Source organism: Phocoena phocoena, chromosome 5 (assembly GCF_963924675.1).
Source record: "Phocoena phocoena chromosome 5, mPhoPho1.1, whole genome shotgun sequence".
NCBI lineage: Eukaryota > Metazoa > Chordata > Mammalia > Artiodactyla > Phocoenidae > Phocoena > Phocoena phocoena.
Window position 1 is genome coordinate 112,564,966 of NC_089223.1, and position 20,195 is coordinate 112,585,160.

The 20,195-nt window shown below is 40.9% G+C and overlaps 1 protein-coding gene across 2 annotated transcripts in view; it reads left to right on the forward strand.

Annotated features, from left to right (window-relative positions):
• ANK2 (ankyrin 2) overlaps positions 1 to 14,906 on the forward strand; it is a 240,546-nt gene extending 225,640 nt beyond the window's left edge. For both annotated transcript variants that reach the window (XM_065877734.1, XM_065877735.1), the window contains 8 exons: positions 2,453 to 2,735; positions 4,366 to 4,657; positions 6,980 to 7,072; positions 7,568 to 7,651; positions 7,763 to 7,927; positions 8,932 to 9,114; positions 11,461 to 11,552; positions 14,723 to 14,906. In XM_065877734.1, coding sequence (XP_065733806.1) covers positions 2,453 to 2,735; positions 4,366 to 4,657; positions 6,980 to 7,072; positions 7,568 to 7,651; positions 7,763 to 7,927; positions 8,932 to 9,114; positions 11,461 to 11,552; positions 14,723 to 14,906 — 1,376 coding nt within the window. The remainder of the gene's footprint in view (positions 1 to 2,452; positions 2,736 to 4,365; positions 4,658 to 6,979; positions 7,073 to 7,567; positions 7,652 to 7,762; positions 7,928 to 8,931; positions 9,115 to 11,460; positions 11,553 to 14,722) is intronic.
• Positions 14,907 to 20,195: the final 5,289 nt, after the last annotated feature.

The following is a 20,195-nucleotide window of genomic DNA, read 5'->3' on the forward strand; positions in this document are numbered from 1 at the left end:
TTTGTTTCTCACAGTTCTGAAAACTGGAAATTCGAGATCAGGGGGATAGCATGGCTGGGTTCTGGTGAGGGCCCTATTCTAGATTGTACACGGCTGTCTCCTTGCTCTGTCCTTACGTAGGGGACAGAGAAATAGCTAGCCCTCTGACCTCTTCTTATAAGGGTGCCAGTCCCGTTCATGAGGGCTCCACCCTCATGACCTAATTACCTCGCAGGGTTACCACCTCTGAATACCATCACGTTGGGACTAGGCTTTCAACATATGAATTTGAAGGGGACCCAAACATTCAGTCCATAACAGCCATCAGCATGGATGATCCGTCCAGTGCCCTTTGCTCAGCTCCTTGATGGCACTTCTGATACTTGTGTCTTTTACTCTACCTTAGTGACCCATTTCTGTGCCCACAACCCAAACTAAATCATTATCAGTGACTGTACTACTTCCAGGCCCTAACTTGAAGCATTTTACTTACATCCTCTTTTACTTCTACACAATAATTCTGCAAACCCATTGGACCTCTAGTCATTGGTCCTACCCCCTTTTCAGTATTAAAGTTTCTCGAATCCACCCTCATTCACTGCCATGCTCACTCACTCCCATTCTTTCTCCTTCTCTCTCTCTCATTGCTATTTTTACACTTTCTCTTCTTTCAAGCCTCCAACATTACTCTTCTTTTTATTTATTCCAACCTGATGACCATACTTCATATTCCTTAGAAAAAATAGGAATACCTGTAAGCAAATGTCCATATTCTTTCACCACAAAGTCTCTCAACCTAAGTGCATCTCAGTGCTTATACTCTACCTTCCCTGCTGTATGAAATGACCTTCCTTTGCCAAAGCCATCATCTCTTCTTTTGTACTAGATCTCATCCCCTTTTACCAGCTATTGACTTCACTTCTGCAATCACCCACTCTGTCTCCTACAACTAGAACATTGTGAACAGCACTGAAACGTGCTTTAATAGATCCCAGCTTTAAAAACAAAGCAAAGCAAATAACTCCTTTCACCCTGTATGCTCCCCTGTATGACTGCTCTGTTTCTCCATCCATTTCATGGGAAGTCTCTTCAAAAGAATAGTCTAACTTTTCTGTCACTACTCTCTACTTTCTCTCTTTCCTTCTCTCTAGAACTGTCTTTAGAATCCACACAAGTCAGGTTTTGTCATCACCACTCAACAGAAAAGAATCTTGCAAAATTAACCAGTTGTTTCCTCATTGCCAAATGCACTGACACCATTCTCAGTCTTCATCTTCCTTTACCTCTTCTTAACATTTGACACAGAAAGTTAATCCCTTCTTCTTAAGACATTTTCTTCACTCACTTTCCATGATAACCTCTCTTCTTGTTTTTTTTTTATTTTCTTATTTTATAGGACAGTCTTCCTCAATGTCTTTCTGCAGCTTACTTTCCGTAGGTTTACATAATGGCATGTATTACTGTTCAGCAAGAGCCTCGTAGCTCGGCCCATCTCCCACCTCTCTCCCTCTTTCCCAAGTCCCAAGACACCTGGCCTCTGGGCTGTGCCCTGGGCACCCTACACCTTCTCAGGCTTCCAGGCTCTGGTGCTTCCTCTTCCCTGCATTCTGTAGTTTTCTTCCCTAAGATCACCCAGTAGCTTTATTCTCTCACTTTATTCAGGCCTCTGCTCAAGTATCAGCTCCTAAGAGGAGCCTTTTCTGACAAATCTATCTAAAAAACTGGCCCTCTTTTCTTTGTACCTTTACCCTGGTTTCAGAAATAGGAATCTGCAGAAATGCAAGTTCAGTCAGGCCAGAAGCCTCTTCTGTCTTGTTCACTGCTATGTATCCAGCATCTAACAGCACCTACTACAGTGTTGATACTCAATATATATCTACTGAGTGAATAACTAGATAGATGAAGGCCAGTCACACCTCTGCCGAAAGTTTTTCAGTGACTCCTTATTGCCCTTGCTATATGAAATTCCTTAGCTTGGCCTAAGAGACCCTTCATCAAAAGAGTACTAACCTCAGAGTGTTGTTTAATACAAGTTAATACTTGCAAAGCACCTAGAATGGTGCCTGACACATAGTAAATATTCAGAAGGTGTTAGGCATTTATTATTATTATTATTAATGCTCTTCTTACCATGTAGATTTATGCCTCAACTGTTGCAGTTGATACCTGCCTATCTTTAGGCCTCCTTAAGATGCCATACCCTCTGCATTTCTTTTCCTGATTCTTTAACCCTGAGTTGGATGCTCGGCATTCATTGACCGGCACCTGTGGCCCAGTCACTCTGCATTTAATTATCTCTTACTTGCCTGAGCTTCCCTAGGTGGTCAGCATCTTGAAGGCAGACACAGTGCCTCTTTCAGCTTTGTAACCATGACTGATCACAGACATGGCATGTAGTAGTCGCTTAATAAATACCCACTTAATATAGTTTAGCTTCAATTAAATACTTAATTTAAATCGTTCTCCTCTGTAGGGTTCTCAGTACTTCAAGAGGAGCTATGCACCGCCCAGCACAAGCAGAAACAGGAGCAAGCTGCTTCTAAAGAGGACGAGTCCTATGATCACCCTCCCATCGTCTCGGAGGAAGACATTTCTGTCGGTTACTCCACTTTTCAGGATAGCATCTCCAAAACTGAGGGCGACGGCTCAGCAACAGAGCTCCTTCCCCAGACTCACAAGGAACAAGTTCAACAGGATTTCTCAGGGAAAATGCAAGACCTGCCTGAAGAGTCAGCCCTCGAACAGCAGGAATACTTGTGAGTTCCAAAAGAAAGCCTATGCGGTGTCATTCCAAAGACACAAGCCAATATGCAGAGGGTGCCAAGCATATACAAGCGTAAATCGTTTTCAAATAGTTTTCAGAACTACAGGAAAAAAAGCAAAGTACTTGAGACATGACTGTGACGGTGTTGTATGGCACAAGCCTGCTTGAGCCGACTGCCAGTTCCATGACCTTGGGCAAAGGCCTAAGCCCTTTGAGTCTCAGTTTCCACGTCTATAAATGATGATAATAATATACACCTTATTCATCTTACAGGCTCAAAGGTCACAGATGTGCCTGTGAAACCGTTGTTGAAACTGTAGACCACACAGTTATTACTCGTACGTTTGCTGCATCTCACTTCTCTGTATATGTGCCTGTCACACCCTGGCTGGTTCAGAAGGTGAACAGTGACGGTGTAGGTGAAGCAGCCCTTGTGTATTTCAACAAAGCTATGAGGTGGCTATGCAACACAGATTACTCACACAGAATGAAAGGCCGTTAGGGGTTGGGGTGGGAATAAAGAGAAGTCTTCTAGAGCACTTCTGCCTAAGGGAAGCTGCAGAGCACAGTCAGCTTAGAACTCAAGTTCTGGGCTTTCTGGAAGCAAAGGCAAAAAAGAGTTGTATAAATGACACTTCTTGTCTAGAAAAAGCAACCAGATCATGAGAAAGGCAAGCATGTCCCAGCCCTGAAATGTGAGAATAGCGTGTCAGGAGGCTGTAACACAGCATCTCCTTTGTCCTTGAGTGAGTTTTGTGCTGGAGTCACTGGAACTTGAGAAAAGGGTGAAAGGGGTTATTGAAATGAGCTTTTCTTCCACAGAGCACTGCCCCCTCACCCATCTACCTTTAGATTGTAGGGGAGAGCATAAAGAATAGGTCAGGAAAAGAGAGAGGGAAAGAGAAAAAGATGGGAAGCAAAGAGGGGCTATCAGAAAGGCATTTTGGGCATTTAATATCTATGGAGTGACAGAAAATTAGAAGGAAGGAGCAGAACAAGCAGATAATGTTTTTCTTTTCGGAGTATTATAAAGGTTACATTGCTTGTCTCCAAACTATATCAGTAGAAAAAGTTTCAATGCCAACAGATCTTCCTATCAAGTAAGGCAGTTTTCTGGATGGATAATAAGATTCTCCCTATGTTTATGATTATGGTAACTGTATCAACATGGGGTTTATATATTGCTTTTTTGAAATTTTGCCAAATTTTGATCCTTGCTTCAAAAGCCTTATTGTCTACAGATCTTTGCTGTATATACCTCCTCAAATCATCAGTATTACCTTGAGTTATCAAAGGAGAGATGAAATTATTATTTATTAATATCTCTCATTATTAATTATCTCTACTTTGTAGAGATTAGGAAATGGTAATACATTTGAGGATAATTTTTATTATTTTAGAATACATTTTTCCCAATCAGTGCTAGATCAATGAGCTGTAACTGTATTCTGTATTTTGCATATAATTTTTATTCACATTTCATTTCTTAGCCAAATTTACAAAACCTCTTTAGACTTTCACGGACTGTGAAGACAAGTTCCATCTTTCCTTCCAAATCCCTTGCATCAGCAGGGGCGGAAATGCATATGCTCTCATGGTATAATTGGGCTTTTCTGTTTCAGTGTGACAACCCCAGGGACAGAAGTGTCAGAGACTCAAAAGGCTATGGCAGCATCTGGCTCTCCCACCAAGACACCTGAGGAAATCAGCAGCCCTACTGAGGAGGAGAGGCCATATCTCCAGACCCCGACATCAAGTGAGCGGGGAGACTCTCCCATTGTGCAAGAACCTGAAGAGCCCCCAGAACGTAGGGAAGAGAGTTCGCCTCGAAAAACCAGCCTCGTGATAGTGGAGTCTGCCGATGACCAGCCACAGGCCTTTGAAAGGCTCGATGAAGATGCTGCTTTTCAAAAGGTAAAATCTCCTCCTCTATTTCCTTGCCCACATGTAACAAAGCTACAAACCTTCTCCCAGTTTCCATTTCTCTGATGGCTTATGTTTTCACAGAAAGGTTTGCCAAAGTAATTATCTTGGGCCAAGGGAAGCCCTCAATCCCTTTTAAAATCTGAGAACCGGTGAATCTAGAAAAAGATGATACATGGTTCCATTTCTAGCTACCTGACCATCAGCCCTAATTTTATAGCTGGAAACCCTTTTGCTAAGAAAAATGAACCCTGGGGTAAAACAATATACCAGATGTAGCTTTTCAAAATTAGTAATCTTGGGCATAAAGAAGACTAGTGAGGGGAATTAACCGAGCCTCAGGTAAGTAAGTCGGCCTGCCATGGGAAATTGCTGGAACCTGCACTCTTGTTCATTAGGTCCGTGCTGTCAGGTGATGAGCACACAAGCTGTGGATATTGAGTGGGGTTTACTCCCAAAACAAATTTTTCTCATTAGACGAAGGATTATTTCCAAGCGAAATCTCCTTATATTTATTTTAAGAATGACTCATGAAAAGGACATTATGCCTAAATTGATGGCTGGTTCTAAATGTCAGAAAATCGATAGCAGCGTGAATATGCATCCATCTTTCCTTTGTCTTTAAGTGAGCTTTGATGTTGTGAAGAGAGGTGGAGAGACTCATTTAAACCATTTATTCTCAAAACTGGTCTGAATGGTTCATATCCCTCAGCTTTAACTGGAGGGCTTGATTCCTCCCTACTTAGGACTCCTGAATCAGAATGAATCCCAGGGAGGGGAGGAGAGGGAGAAGAATCTGCATTCCAGTAACTCTGTAGAGGATTAAATTAGATATATTTTTCCTTTTTGGATTCAAAAACATATGTCGAAGTATTTTTAAAGCATGAATATACATCTTTTAGGAAAGAATGTTTTATAAAATAGTTAAAACTCTGGGGGAGAAAGTGATATGACATATCTTTGGGCTTAACATCTACATTTGTTTTTGTTCACTATGAGTGTGATATCTGCTAGCAGGATTTATCTAAAATCATAGTTTAAAATTAGCGGAGGTCCAGGCAGATGAGAACTGCTCGAAATTTTGGCAGTTATCTTAAATAATGAATTCATCCCATGAATGAATTTTTATTCCAAGTTTGCCTTTGTATAGAATTATTCATCTCCAAGTTTTTGGCTTAAATGAATCCTAGTAAAAATGTTTGGTAGATGCTGTCTGGACTTAAATGTTGCCAATTTTAGTCTAAGAATCTATAGGCTAATTGAAGCATAGGCTTGAGACAGTCATCTGGATAATTCATATATTTAATCTGTTCTGTGTATGTAAATAAATTTTGACAAGTTGTTCTGTATTCCACATTATTTATATGGGCCTGTTCTACTTATTCTTGATGAATTTCCAATTCTTAAGCTTCCTATTTTGACCCTTATCCTCTCATGACCCTGACTTGAGGGTCCAATTTCAATCACTTTTCTTGCTGACCATATTTCTAGGCAGCAGATTCCTAAGTGTATTTAAATAATAATTTGGTTTAAAATTTACATGTTTTCCTTTAGCAGGAAAGAATATAGAAATATAAGTGGTATTTTAAACTATGTTGACAAAATTTAGTTGAGTTTTCTTTTCTTTTTTTTAATAGCATTCCATTAGGAAAGAGTGATTCGATATATAGCTCCCAAGACATACGTTTTAATCTAAAGTTATGTTCTTAGCTCCGGCTTTTGCCTTGGGCCAGACCCATAAAATTGGATTGGCCTCTGCACCTCAACTTCTCTGCAAAATGAGTCTAATACTATTCGTAGCCCGTCTTCCTTCCTCTGTCTTGCCAGTAGGGAAGTGTACTACTGGCCAGATAATAACTACAGGAAACTTTGACTTCCTGCAGAAAGTTCTGCTACAAGAATTAAGACATTTCTGTACCTTTGGTTGGATCATTCTAAGCCTAAACCCAAGAGGCAATGGCTCACAAGTATTTATCGTGCTGCCTAGGGTCTATGCTTACGTTTGGTTATTCACCAGGAGTTTGAGTCCAAGATGTAATGTGGGCAAGCTGCTTGTTTCTTCTGATGGATTTCGACAGATGGGTGCTCAGACAGCTTTCAGAATCCAGAATTTGTTTTTTTCATTCAAAGAACAAAAAGCTATATTCTCACTGAAGTTTGAGCCCAGCATGCACTGTTTTCACTCCTGCTGGCTTTTCCACCAAAATCACCATGAATAAAGCTTTCGGAAACCGGTGTGAGCTAAAGCAGAAACGAGTAGTGAGGACATTCCTTAGCATGATAAAAAAAAAAGTGCTTCCATGCTTCCACCAGGAGCTAACAGAGGAATTAGGTGAGCTGGAGGCCAGCTCAGATGAGGAAGCGATGCTAACTACCAGGGTTGTCCGCCGACGAGTGATTATTCAGGTACCAGCTGTTAAATTACTGCACGTCCGGGACAGTTCTGTCCCCGTAACCCTTTGAGAGTGGCCGACCTAGAATGGAGGGCTTGGCATGCTCCTTAGGTAATGCATGGCCTTCAGAAAGCAGATCCCGTAACTCTCCTAAGTTCTGTTTGTGAAGAAATGCAGCGGTAATGACACTCGCCGCCTACCTCCAAGAGAGCAAAGAGCAAGATTTAGCCTCTTCAGTTCCACCCACCTCACCTCTGGCTTGTCTGTTTTTGTTTGTTTGCTTGTTTGTTTAAGTTTGAGCTGACTTTGGTCAGGTTCTCTAGCATGTTATTACCCACCTTTTTTTTTTCTTTCTTTTAAACATACTACTTAACAGGATTTGGCATCTCAGCAATGCTTCTCAAAGCCCCTGTAATTTTCTAACGTTCCTGGCATTGTAAGCACTTGGGAGTAGTTCCTCAGCATTGATGCCAAACATGGAAGTGACCCTTTTCTTTCAAATGTGTAGGGAGATGATATGCCTGACATACCCCCGGAAACAGTCACAGAAGAAGAATACATCGATGAGCAGGGACACACTGTGGTAAAGAAGGTATTATCTTAAGTATCTCCCCATGGTTAATTTCAAGCCTCCTGTCTAAAATGTATCAGTACCCTGGCACTGTCACTCAAAAACAAGACACAGGAATAAAATATCTTCCAGGTTACTAGGAAAATCATTAGGCGGTACGTCTCCTCTGATGGCACAGAGAAAGAAGAGATTACGATGCAGGGAACACCACAGGATCCCATCAACATTGAGGAAGGGGATGGCTATTCCAAAGTCATAAAGCGCATTGTGTTAAAGAGTGACACTGAACAGTCGGAGGTGAGACCATCTGATTCTCCAGAACTGATTTTATAGAGAGGTGTAAAATACAGCTCACAGGAGATGGACGAGATTGCTTTTTCCTATTGGCCTCACTTCTCCCCTTTATAAGGCAGTCTTCGTTTAGTTACACATTCATTTTTTTTCTTCGTGATTTTGTGGAATTTTTAGGTAACCATCAGTGAGATTTGTAACCATTATACTCATTGTCTTTTGTCCTTTCTAGTTCTACTTTCTCTTTAATTCAGTTGACTGCAGCCAAAATCCAAAAGTCAAATTTTAAAAGACAGCGATCCGATCAGTTGGCAAGCAGTAGGTTCTGAAAAATACTTGTGTAAATGCACTGTGGTGCTTTGCCCAGTAGGCAGCAGCAGCCTTCTGTAGGGCACCTTAGAGAGATATTTGATTTCCAAACTTCTGCATTTCAGAGTCACTGAAATCAGGATCCAGAAACTCACTTGATTTATAGTTTTATTTCTTTCTGTTTTACTTCCCTCTTTCAGAAACGTATTTACTCTCTTTGACATGTAATTTGGGAGATTCTTACCATCTCGCATTCATTCACATCCTCAAAATGTAATTATTATACACATGAGGTTCTCTAAAAATCTACATTTTCAGTTTCTCATAGCTCTGACAGTTTCTCCTTTGGAGGTTAATTTCGTCTCCATAATGTCAAAACAAAGCATTTACACATGGGAAAAGAGAGCTCATCCACAGGGTGCTATGTCTGCACTACACTGAGCAGTCAATTTCTCAGTCATGAAGCTTCCTGACCAATTTTCGTTCAAGTGACTAATTAAGTAGTTGATTTGGTACTGTGTACATATAGTCATAATATAGATATTACCAATTGATTCTAGAGTTTTCTTCTAACTGCTTCTTGTTGACAAAATGCTGTTTTCAGGGTATACCATTGTAATGTGTTTTTTAACATAGAAAAATTCATCATCGTTACATTTTGGCAGTCAGAAACTGTATATTGTATGTCCTTCATTCATCAGGTAACTTTGTCTGAGCCCAGCATTTTGTCCAGTACCTCACAATTTCAGGCTGAACCAGTGGAAGGCCGTAGAGTCAGCAAAGTTGTTAAAACAACTGTGGTACATGGAGAGAGGATGGAGAAGCATCTGGGGGATTCTAGTTTAGCCACTGATCTTCCTTCAGCCAAAGATGACTTTGAAGAGGTATAAAGCATCATCACTTTGTCTGTGTGTGTGTGTGGGGGGGTATTTTATGTGTGCTTTGTGTTTGAGAAGAAAATCATTTATCATTGTGTCATTCCATACATGTATTCATGGAAGGATGCGGAATAATTCAAGAGAGTAGAATTCCTGTTTGAATAATGTATACAGTGAAATAATATTTTACTCAACTTATTGTGTTCATTTGTGCCACCTTAAAAGCTTTAAAAAATCCATATGGGGCTTCCCTCATGGCACAGTGATTGAGAGTCCGCCTGCCGATGCAGGGGACGCGGGTTTGTGCCCCGGTCCGGGAGGATCCCACATGCCGCGGAGCGGCTAGGCCCATGAGCCATGGCCGCTGAGCCTGCGCGTCCGGAGCCTGTGCTCCGCAACGGGAGAGGCCACGACAGTGAGAGGCCCGCGTACCGCAAAAAAAAAAAATCCATATGACCAGGATTCGCTTCAGCTCAATGAGAATCAGAGTCTCTGAAGTCGGGAGATGATTGTACATCTTGCCTAAAAGTCCCAGAAGTGACTTGCAGTCCCAATTAGTAAGGGAAAGAAATAGGTATTGTACATTATCTTTGCTAGCAAATATTCTCAGATATTTCCAACGATAGGCATTAAAGAAAATTCGGGTATCTTTTATTAGTTAAGTTCTGATTTTCAGTAATTAGGAAACAGGTCCACGGTGACATCCACAAACACTTATTACAATTCAAAAATCCCAACATTCTGGAGCTCACCTAGTGCACTGTGGTAACTTAAATGGGAGGGAAGTCCAAAAGGGAGGGGATAGGGCTTCCCTGGTGGCGTAGTGGTTGAGAGTCCGCCTGCCGATGCAGGAGGGGACATGGGTTCTTGCCCCGGTCCGGGAAGATCCCACATGCCGCGGAGCGGCTGGGCCCGTGAGCCATGGCCGCTGAGCCTGCGTGTCCGGAGCCTGTGCTCCACAACGGGAGAGAGAGGCCCGCGCACCGCAAAAAAAAAGGGGAGGGGATATCTGTACGTGTATATGCTGATTCATTTTGTTGTGCAGTGGAGGCTAATACAACATTGTAAAACGACCGTACTCCAATAAAAATTAATAAAAACCCCCACAACTAATAGATTGGTAATGCTACAAATGCCATAATTGATAACCTTATATTAGCATTTTGCAATTAAAAATGAATTGGCTTATTTTATATAATATTGAATATTTTGTTTCTATATCACCAGTTAAAAGAGGGTTTCAGACTGCCGTTTATTGTCTAGAATGTTTTTCAAACTACACATTCTACGTCTTTTCAATAAATGAACAGCCAATTTGAATAAAATGTCACAATTTTCTATTTTGAATTCTGGATTTAGAACACTGAAGATATCAAAATGTTGGTATAAGAATTTTGATCCAGGGAATGGAACTTATGGTGCTGGTGAAGATCATCTGAAATAAATTTCCATATCTTAAAAAAAAAAAAACCCAACATTCTGAAAACCAAAACAAGTTTTATAAGTTAGTAGCAAGCTAATTTGGCAATAAAACTTAATGTGAACTGACATGGGGCTGTAATGACTTGGCAGTCTTTTTTACTCTACAAGAGTGAATGTTCATGTTTTGCTATTGATATATCAATGGCTTTGATTACAGGATGCTGTCCCTATCCTATCTGAGCTATTAGAATATACAGTATATACATCATATTACCTTTCTAAAATCCAAAAGGAAAAAAAATCTGAAATCTAAAACACATCTGGCGCCAAAGGTTTCAACTAAGGGATGGCGGGCATGTGCAAACATCTTTGAAACACTCTTTGCTATTGAAACATTTTGAAGTTAAATGTTACATGTATGTCCTCCTTTATACCCACAATATGCATTGAGATTATATATGAATGCATTGGGATATTAAGAGCATACCTTATTTTAAATACTTTTAGTTCTTCACATTTTGACAACTGGTGACCTTGGACAATCAAAAGATGTATTATCTGATTATACACTTTGGGCCTTATTTGCCTGTTGCTTGTTTTTGCCTCTGGTCATTATTCATTGTATTTGTTATTAGAGTCTTCACTGCAGAAAGGATGCAGGTAAGTCAAGCACAAAAGTAGAAGTCAACCAGTATAGTTTGCAAGAATTGTAAAATAATTATCAATAGAACAAATCTCCCTCACAAACGGGAGAAATTTAACAGACTTGCTAAATAAAACTCAATAATTAGATCTGCCCCTAAGAATTGTTTTTCTTTATCCTTTCAAGCATGTTTTTTTTATACTATTCGTTAAGCAGAATAATAGGTTATGTTACAGTCTATGGTTTATGATGGGTTTTCTCTTCTTTTCTTTTTTTTCTTACTTCAGGCTCTGAGTTACACAGGTAGCCACATGAAAGTCCACTCCCCCAGTTTAGTAGAGAATGAAATCCTGAAGGAGGATGGATCAATACTTAGAAGGTTTGGGTTAGCATGGGGTGATGCTTTGCCAACTAACACCTTTAAAAAGTTTTCCAATTTTAAGAAAAGAAAAATAGAGCCCCTGCATCTACCTTAAAACCCCTTGGAAACTGCAGACTCTCCCTGCATTGTAAGACTTTTGTCATGTGGTACATCTGTCGCTGTGTCATTCCTGAAGTATCCTCTTGATGCTTTAAATGTAATACTAAGGCATGATGATAGTCAGACAACTGTTTACACAGTCGCTCCCTGGGTTTTAGCAAGTCATCAATTTCGTTGAGGCCAAGCAGCTGGGATATTCCATTGCCCAGCACAGTAAGAGGAATCTAATCAATTGCTCACAAACTAATCTTGTGACCAGCTGCCTTCAGCTCTTGGTAATCATTCCTTTGAACGGCACATGGTGTTTTTGTTTGTTTTTGTTTTAAACAAGCTGCTTCGTGACTCTGCATGTGAGTGGCACATAACATGAGCGTGAGTGGCAAATAACATGAGGTTTGAACCTCAATGCACCTGGCGAGGCTGAAACCAGGGGCTTTAATAAGTTAAGAAAGTATCATAAAAGCAGTAAGCAGCTCATATTTGTGCATATGAACAGGGACCAGCTATGAGGCTTTCCAGTCCACCCCCATCCTCATCACCTACTTGATGTGTAAACTTCGGCACTGTTGCCTTGGTCTATACCCTCACCTCTCTCTGGGCCTCTAGTAGCACTGTGAGGATTGACAGAATGTTCTCAGCTTTGCAGTGAAAAGACACAATGGAAATTGAAGTTACTGTTTTGCTTTTCACTTCATTGAAAAGAAGAGAAAGATTGTCATTTATAGTACTCTACAAAGCTATGTTTAGCCTGTAGAGCATAATAATTAGAACAGTGAAATTAAAGGTTCTGTCACGATTCCACCCTCCAACCACATGTGAAAAACAGCCCCAGCTAGGAATGTAAAAGAGAGTAATTGCTCACAGAACTTTAAAAATGCTATGTATGAATTAAGGATAAAGTGCTTCTTATACTCTGAACTTTTAAGTCTTTTACTCAATCATTCATATGGAACCACATAAACCACAGACACCCTAGCGTCATGAGATCTTCACATGGGAATAGATTTAGAGATCAATTAATCCAAAATTCGCAGTGACGGCTGGTGAGTTGCGAAGCTAGGGATATAGACATCTCAGTCCAGTTCCACAGCTACTTAGTCATGGAAGTCTGTTTGTTATCTGCAGCACTTTATCTTATATGTTGCTGAAGACATTTGATCATACCCGCTGCTTGAGTCGTATACATATGCGTATTCATAAATATATTTGTCTACGTGTGTGAGCACAAAACACCAGGGAATGTCCTGTGATAGAAGCTTATCCCCCGACACTAATGCCAAAGAGGTTTTTACTAGCTCTTGGCAGCGATAGTCAGATATTTGCCTTTGGGGAGAAAAAAATATATGTGGATGCTGAATAGTTAGAAAACATAATCTGATTTCAACCACTGGAACCAAATTTGACCTTTTTATCAAAAGGAACAAATTTAAGTTAGCTTTCCGATACAAAATAATTCATGTAGAATCAAAGGAAAGGGGAGGTAAGAAAACACGAAAGAAGGTAGGAGACGAGATGTCCAAAGGAAAGCCAGAAGAGTGCTGGCTGAAGTCAGCCATTTTTTAAAAGTCAAGGTGATCTTAAGAAATGCATAGAGGTGTTGGAAGGTAGAGTAATGCTAAGGGCAGCCCATGGGCAGAGCCCCCAGCTTCCGGACACTAGGAATCTATAAGGAAAATGCTGGGTAAAGCTACGAAAACTGATCCTTCTGATGGTGGTGTAAAGCAAGGCTGCATGGCGTCGTGGTTACAGATTCAAGCTCTGGAATCTTTGACTTTTGGCCTCGCTGCGTAGTAACTGGATTATTTTTTATTTGGAGCACTGCTTAAATTCTCTGAGATCCAGTTTCCTTACTTGTTATTATAATAATAGTACCTGGCCCATAAGGCACGTTCACCACATATGTGCGGAATGAAGAATTATATTTACCAGTAGAGAGGAAGGGACTTCCCTGGTGGCGCAGTGGTTAAGAATCCGCCTGCCAATGCAGGGGACACAAGTTCGATCCTTGGTCCGGGAAGATCCCACATGCCGCGGAGCAACTAAGCCCGTGCGCCACAGCTACTGAAGCCCGCACGCCTAGAGCCCATGCTCCACAACGAAGAGGAGCCCCCGCTCGGCGCAACTAGAGAAGAGCCTGCGCGCAGCAACGAAAATCCAATGGAACCAAAAGTAAATCCGTAAACAAGTAGAGAGGGAGAAGAACTGAGAGGGAACAAATCACAGTATAATCACTTTCAAGAAAGGATGCAGGAAAATAATAGTACCGACGTAATAGTACGTCAGAGCCGCTTTTCTCAAGTAATGTCCAGTCTGATGACGGGCCAAGAAATTGGTACACTGTTGAGTAGCTGTAGGAGGTATAAAGTGGGCCAGTACTTGCGTTCTGGGAAGACAGAGGAAGGATGTGTCTCTCGGTGGGTTTTTTCCTTTCCCTCTCCCTTCCCCACTGTCTCCGGATGAAGCTTCAGAGGCCTGGGCCAACCTGCAACTCTTGCTGGTAGTCACCTGCCTTTATGCTGATAGAATATTATTCCAGTTTTTAAAGACCTATGTCCCATGGAAAAGTTCTCTTAGGACATTTTCGGGAAGTTTGAGCTGGGTAGTACTCCTAAGGATTAAGCTGGCAGCTAAGGTATTTTAAATAAATTAAATCAAAAACTGTTTTTCTTAGCCTGTCAAAAATTACGTATGGAATCGCTATTTCAGGAGGAGTCACGTTCTTTCCTAATCAAAACATGAATGATTGTGTGGTTACTTACTTTTTGAGGGAATCATATGAAAGCACGGTTTCATTTATTTGAAATATTTCCTAAAGGTTTAAAAAAAACTCCTTGTTCCAAAATACTTTTTAAAAATCTCATGAGTCATTTCAGATAGGAGAACCATGTTTAAAAGGAAGAAGGGAAAAGATGGCTGTACTTGTTCTACTAATAGCCCAGTGTAGAAATATCTAGAGGTTAAGACAGTAAGCAGTACTTTCGTATCATGGGTACTCTTATACCAAAGGTAGTGGCTGCCTTTTAGCAGTGAAGAAAGAATATAATGTCCTCTTGTCTGTTTTCCTCCAGGACAACAATGAGTAAAGCTAGAACCCAGAAGAGGGCTGTGGTGAAGGACCAGCATGGAAAACGCATTTACCTGGAGCACCTGGAGGATGTCCCAGAAGCATTAGACCAGGACGACCTCCAGCATGACCTCAAGCGACTCCTTCGGCATTTCTGCAAGGAGGACATGAAGCAAGAGGCCAAATGAGAGGCTGTCCAATTCTCACACCAGAAACCACACATTCACTCGATATGCAACTTCCCGTTTCATTAGAGGAGTGAACTAACTGGCTTGATGAATGGGATTTCCACCCTTAGCATATACACTGCATTTTGTTTGAGTTTTTCCCCATCCTCTTTAACTGTAAGCTAATTTGTGACCAAAGATAGCATCCTTCATCCTGGATGCTGTATCCACTCCTTTGTTGTGTCTGTGCTCACCTGGGACCTGGCCACCTCCATTATTCTTCTTGGCTTCTGCACAAGCTCCATGAAAATCCATTGAACAGAAGAACTTCACCTGCAGACCTCTTCAAATGGCGATACCTAGGAATCCTTCAAAGAGATACCCGTGTACAATATATATAGCTAAAATGCTCAGACGAACAAATATTAAAACCACTGCCTGTCGTAACGACACTGGGCATCACGGAATAAAAGGCCTCTAGGAATTGCTGAACAATGGTTCACTAAGATATTGCTAACACGATCGCACGTAATAACAGTTCTCCTGCAAAAGAAGCACTTCAGACCTACCATGTCCTTAGGACTTCCAGAGTAGCCCTGGCTCCTAGTGAAAGATGGGTTCATAACCTTGAAGAACTGTCCTAACTAAGCACTTATTGCTGGTGCTGGCCAGCTGTGATCTATGACTCTCCAGCAGCCACTGAGGGAGGGGAGGATGGGAGAAGTGGCAACGAGGTGAAGCGGTGAGGTATTCAGTTGCCAGCAGTGGCATCCTGCAGCTGTCTAGCATCTTCAGGTCCTTTAGATTTGGGACATGTTGGCAGGGTATTTTAAAAAGCTATAACTACTGTAGTTTTCCAGTTTTCATTGCTGCTTTAGCAAACCACGCTGTCTTATTGGTGGTACTTTCTCCTGGCCACTGCACTGTAGATAATTCATTGGAAACAAGGTTTGCCCCCTACACAGACGGTTAAACTCCTTCCCCGTGTTGGAGTGGTTTCTTTCATTTTTTTCTTCCAGGTTTATATCTTCTCTAATACCTGCATGTAGCATTTAAGAATCAAACCACAGTTCAAACCCATCTTCTAATCACATTGATGGTTTTCATTCTTTTTACCCTGAGCAAGCACTTTTCACTTTTCAGCTAGGTCTGTTTTTTAGCTTGCAGACGAGATTGAGAAATCCTGAAAATTTTGGTTTGGGTTAAAATTTTGGGTTTATTTATTTGAAATCCAAACTCCCTTGGAAACCCTGAAGTGCATTTGTGCACTTTCCTGTTTGTTTGTTTCAAAGAAGGGACTTTAATCATCTGAGTGATTTCCATGTCCTATTCCTTATTCCTCTAGTGGTGGAAGCTGTGTAGCATTTTAACATATATATATATTCACAAATATATTCATATAAACAGTATACATTTTGAATCAGTTATTTGTTAAAGAAAAGTATATTCAATGAAGATGAAATTAAAAAATTTTGAAAACCAGAGTCTATCCTCCAGGGATTAAACATTTTCGAATTCTATCTGGTCTTTTCCTGTTGTGCAAAAATGACTCATTGTTCTGAATGTCAAAAACAAAGATGACAAACAATGGCATTTCATCATTTCAAGTAATTTTGCCAAGAGAGAAGATTTCCTGGGAGGGAGGTTTCCCACAAGCCAAATCTCCTAAGCCTTGAATGCTAGCACGTTTGGCAGCTGGATAGGAAAGAAAGCATCTTTGGCAGCCAAAATGAAGGAGGCCAATGGTGAAACATTTTGGACGTACCATGGCCTCCTTGTCTACACCTTCACTGGAGCTCAAGAAAAGCATTTCTGTTGTGTTATTTGCAGTGCAGATGATGTCTGTGTAACAACATAATGGTTAATCACCTTTTTTTGATTTTGATTTTTGCTGTGTAATCAAAAAACTTGAATAATGTGAGAAGAAGTGAATTTTCAGTTGATGAATCAGCATCTTGTTCCCATGGTGATAACACTAATTGAATATATCTATGAGGGCATGTATTAGTTAATGGAAAAAAATACAACACTAACAATACATAGCTGCAATGTGTACAATGGCTGATTTAATTAAATAAAATGTACAAGTGTTAAGTGTGGCAACAGTGATTTGTTCTTCTTTAGAACTCACCTGTGATTTCAGGAGGTGAGACATTATTAAAGAGATGAAATAGATGTGAAGCCAAAAGAAAAGCAGCTTGCCTTTGTTCTTTTTATTTGGTCACTGAATATATGCTCCATGCCCAGCACTGTTTAAGCACTGGGAGAAACAGAAAGATTGTATCCCTGCCCTCAAAGAACTTTCCTTGCGATCGTTATGCAAAGGGAGAAAAACAAAGATTTAGTTTTGGGATCACTAGTAAATGAGAAATAGGAACTTGTGGGCTTGGAGGACATGAGGAGAGGGGATCCAGGGGTGGGCAGCACAGAGAAGGACCCCGGATTCACTTCTCTCCTGTAAGGTCATGGCTCTCAGGAAACACCTTCTGCCTTTGGGAGCAGTGTTTAGCTCTGGGGTTTTATTTCTCTCTCATTGACTGAGAATTAGAAATGAAATGGATCCGTTAATAGAAATAAAGACAGGGCAGGAATATGCAAAACTGGAATCAGTTTTGTTTGGAGACTATTTTGGGTTTTGCTTTCTGAAAACTCCCTTTAGTGCTGCTATAGCATTTTTTACTGCAAAAACAGAACAGAAAGACATGGTTTAAAAGTTACGTTTTATTTAAATCTTATCTAGTATGAGATAGGAAATTCACTGGATCTGGCTTATCTGCCTGGATGATTTACAAGACCTTCCAAAATTAAAGTACCAGTTATGTTTGAAATATTTCAAAGAAAAGAGAGTCGAAAAAAATTTTTTTCCAGAGTGGGAGTGTCTGTGTGACCATCCCTCTTCCTCCCATTTGTTTCACGTGCTGTGCTTTCTATTGACAGGAACTCTGAGCTTCCATTGCCTTGAGTTTGAATTAAGGAGATTAAAGCATCAGAGAATGTTCAGTGTCTTTCCATCTTTAATTATGTGGTGTGCAAACCCCAGTAAAAAAAAGGAACAGTGATTCATATGACCTTTTACAGAAATATATTTAAGATGTGAAGTTGGGGGGAGCCCTCCAGACTGAGGGAAGATTATGCACGTCTCATAAATGACTTGAATTAGCCATAGAGAGTTGCAAATTAAATACAGGCACATTGAAACAAACTTGAACTTGAGATGCCTGTGTCATTTATGTCATCACGGAAGGTCTGGGTGTGGGCAAGTAGACAAGCACATGAATAAAACAGATAAAGGGAAGCTAAACAAATATTTAATGAGAACCAAAATCACTACAAGTTTTTCTTAATTCATAAAGATGGCCTGCTTGTTTTCATTATGTTATAAAAAAAAAAAAAGCTGTTTGAACAAGTCTGTCTTCAGTCACCACTCCCTGCTTAAAAACTACACTGTCCTTCCTTCAGTTAAGGTATGCTTTCTGCTTCTGATCTAATTAAAGCTAGAATTACAATCTTGGAATGAATCACCTATGTAAATATGTAATACAACTTTTTCTCACTCTAAGAATAGAACATTTAAGAAAATCTTTTAAAGACCTTAAGAAAAACATTCCCACCCAACTCCTGCACACAAGTTAAAATATTCTTTTTCGGTTATACTCCTGGGATAAAAAAGAAGTACTCCCTTGCTTTGGATTAGCTCCAAGGTATGGAGTAAACGATACACATAAATATATTTTGGGTAGAGCTGTTATGTGTGGTAGCCAGAGATACTTGACAGTGGAATTTGCAGCACTTCAACAGATATCTTCAATCACTAGAAATGCTCAGTTAATATATCCTTGAAATATTTCAGTGAGGCAATATGACACAAGGGTTAAATAGATGATCTTGGAAAAGACTGGACTGGAATCAATCCAGCTATGTCGATATTTATGTGACTTTGTGAAAGTTTACCCACTGGAACACAATTCCCTTATCAGTAAAATAAGAGAGGATAATACAGTCATCCCTCATTATCCACGGGGGATGCTTCCAGACCCCCTGCGGAAACCAAAATCCGTGGATGCTCAAGTCCCTTGTATAAAATTGTGTAGTAGAGTCAGCCCTCCAAATCCGCGTGTTCTGCATCCAGGGATTCAATAGGTGAAAAATTGATCCACGATTGGTTGAATCCAAGAATGCAGAACTTCGAATAAGGAGGGCTGACTGTACTTGCCTCAGAGCCCTCTGGCCTTACCAGACCCAGGGAAGGGCAGCAAGTCCTGCCCCATTTGACACCCCCTTTAATCCAGAAGTGCCGCTGTAGCCTATGTGTCCTTGGAGGCCATTAGGTATGGACCCGTATTTGTGACCTTCTACTTCTTTGGGGAGGAGTGAGCCTCTGGATTGGTATTGAAGGTGTTAGCCCTCTAGGTTAGAAAATAAAGTTAGCTGCTTCCTCTCAGGGACTCGCAGAACATGCTTGTCAATTAAGCCCTTTGATTCACTTCCCCTTCTGGGGAAGGATTCTTCAGGAACTCTTTTTCTCATCAGGCTCTTAGCGCACAGTTCTGGTCTCCAGTCCTTTTTCAAACTTCCCACACATACTCTATTTCCGGTTTTCTTTCTTTTCCGCTTTCAAAACTAACGAATTAGATAAAGCCACCCAAACTCCCCTACGTCCAGCTTAGCTGCTGCAAAGAGACGTGCTGGCAGGGCCCTGGGCTGGACTGGAGGTGGATCTGAACACAACAGCTGCCTTTGCGGTTGTGCAGAAACAATTGAATTACAATGTCAGCGTGAAATCCACATCCTGCCAGTTTTCCTTGGGCGTTGATCAGAACTCAGCCCTCCTCCAGGCCATGATATAGGGTTTACGTGACACTAGTCTAGCAGCAACTTCTGGATGAGGTGGACCTTGTGTGTATTTTCCAAGTGACTCACAAATATTTGATACCTTAGAGAAACACCTCCCCCGGCCACCCACTCTCTCACCCCAAAAAGTCAGAGGAACAATTTGGAGAGTCTGTTGTTCCAACAATGCCGTTAGCCTTTAGATTGGTATGTTAGTTTCCTAGGACTGCCATAACAAAACACTACATACTAGATGGCTTAAACAGCGGAAATGAATTTTCTCACAGTTCTGGAGGCCAGAGATCTGAGATCAAGGTGTCAGCAGATTGGATTCTTCCGAGGCCTTTCTCTTTCTCTTTGGCTTGCACATGACCGTCTTCTCCCTATGCCCTCACGTGGTCTTTCTTCTGTGTGTGTGCATCCCTGTGTCTCTTTGTACGTCCAAATATCTTCTTATTAGGACCAGTCAGATTCCATCAG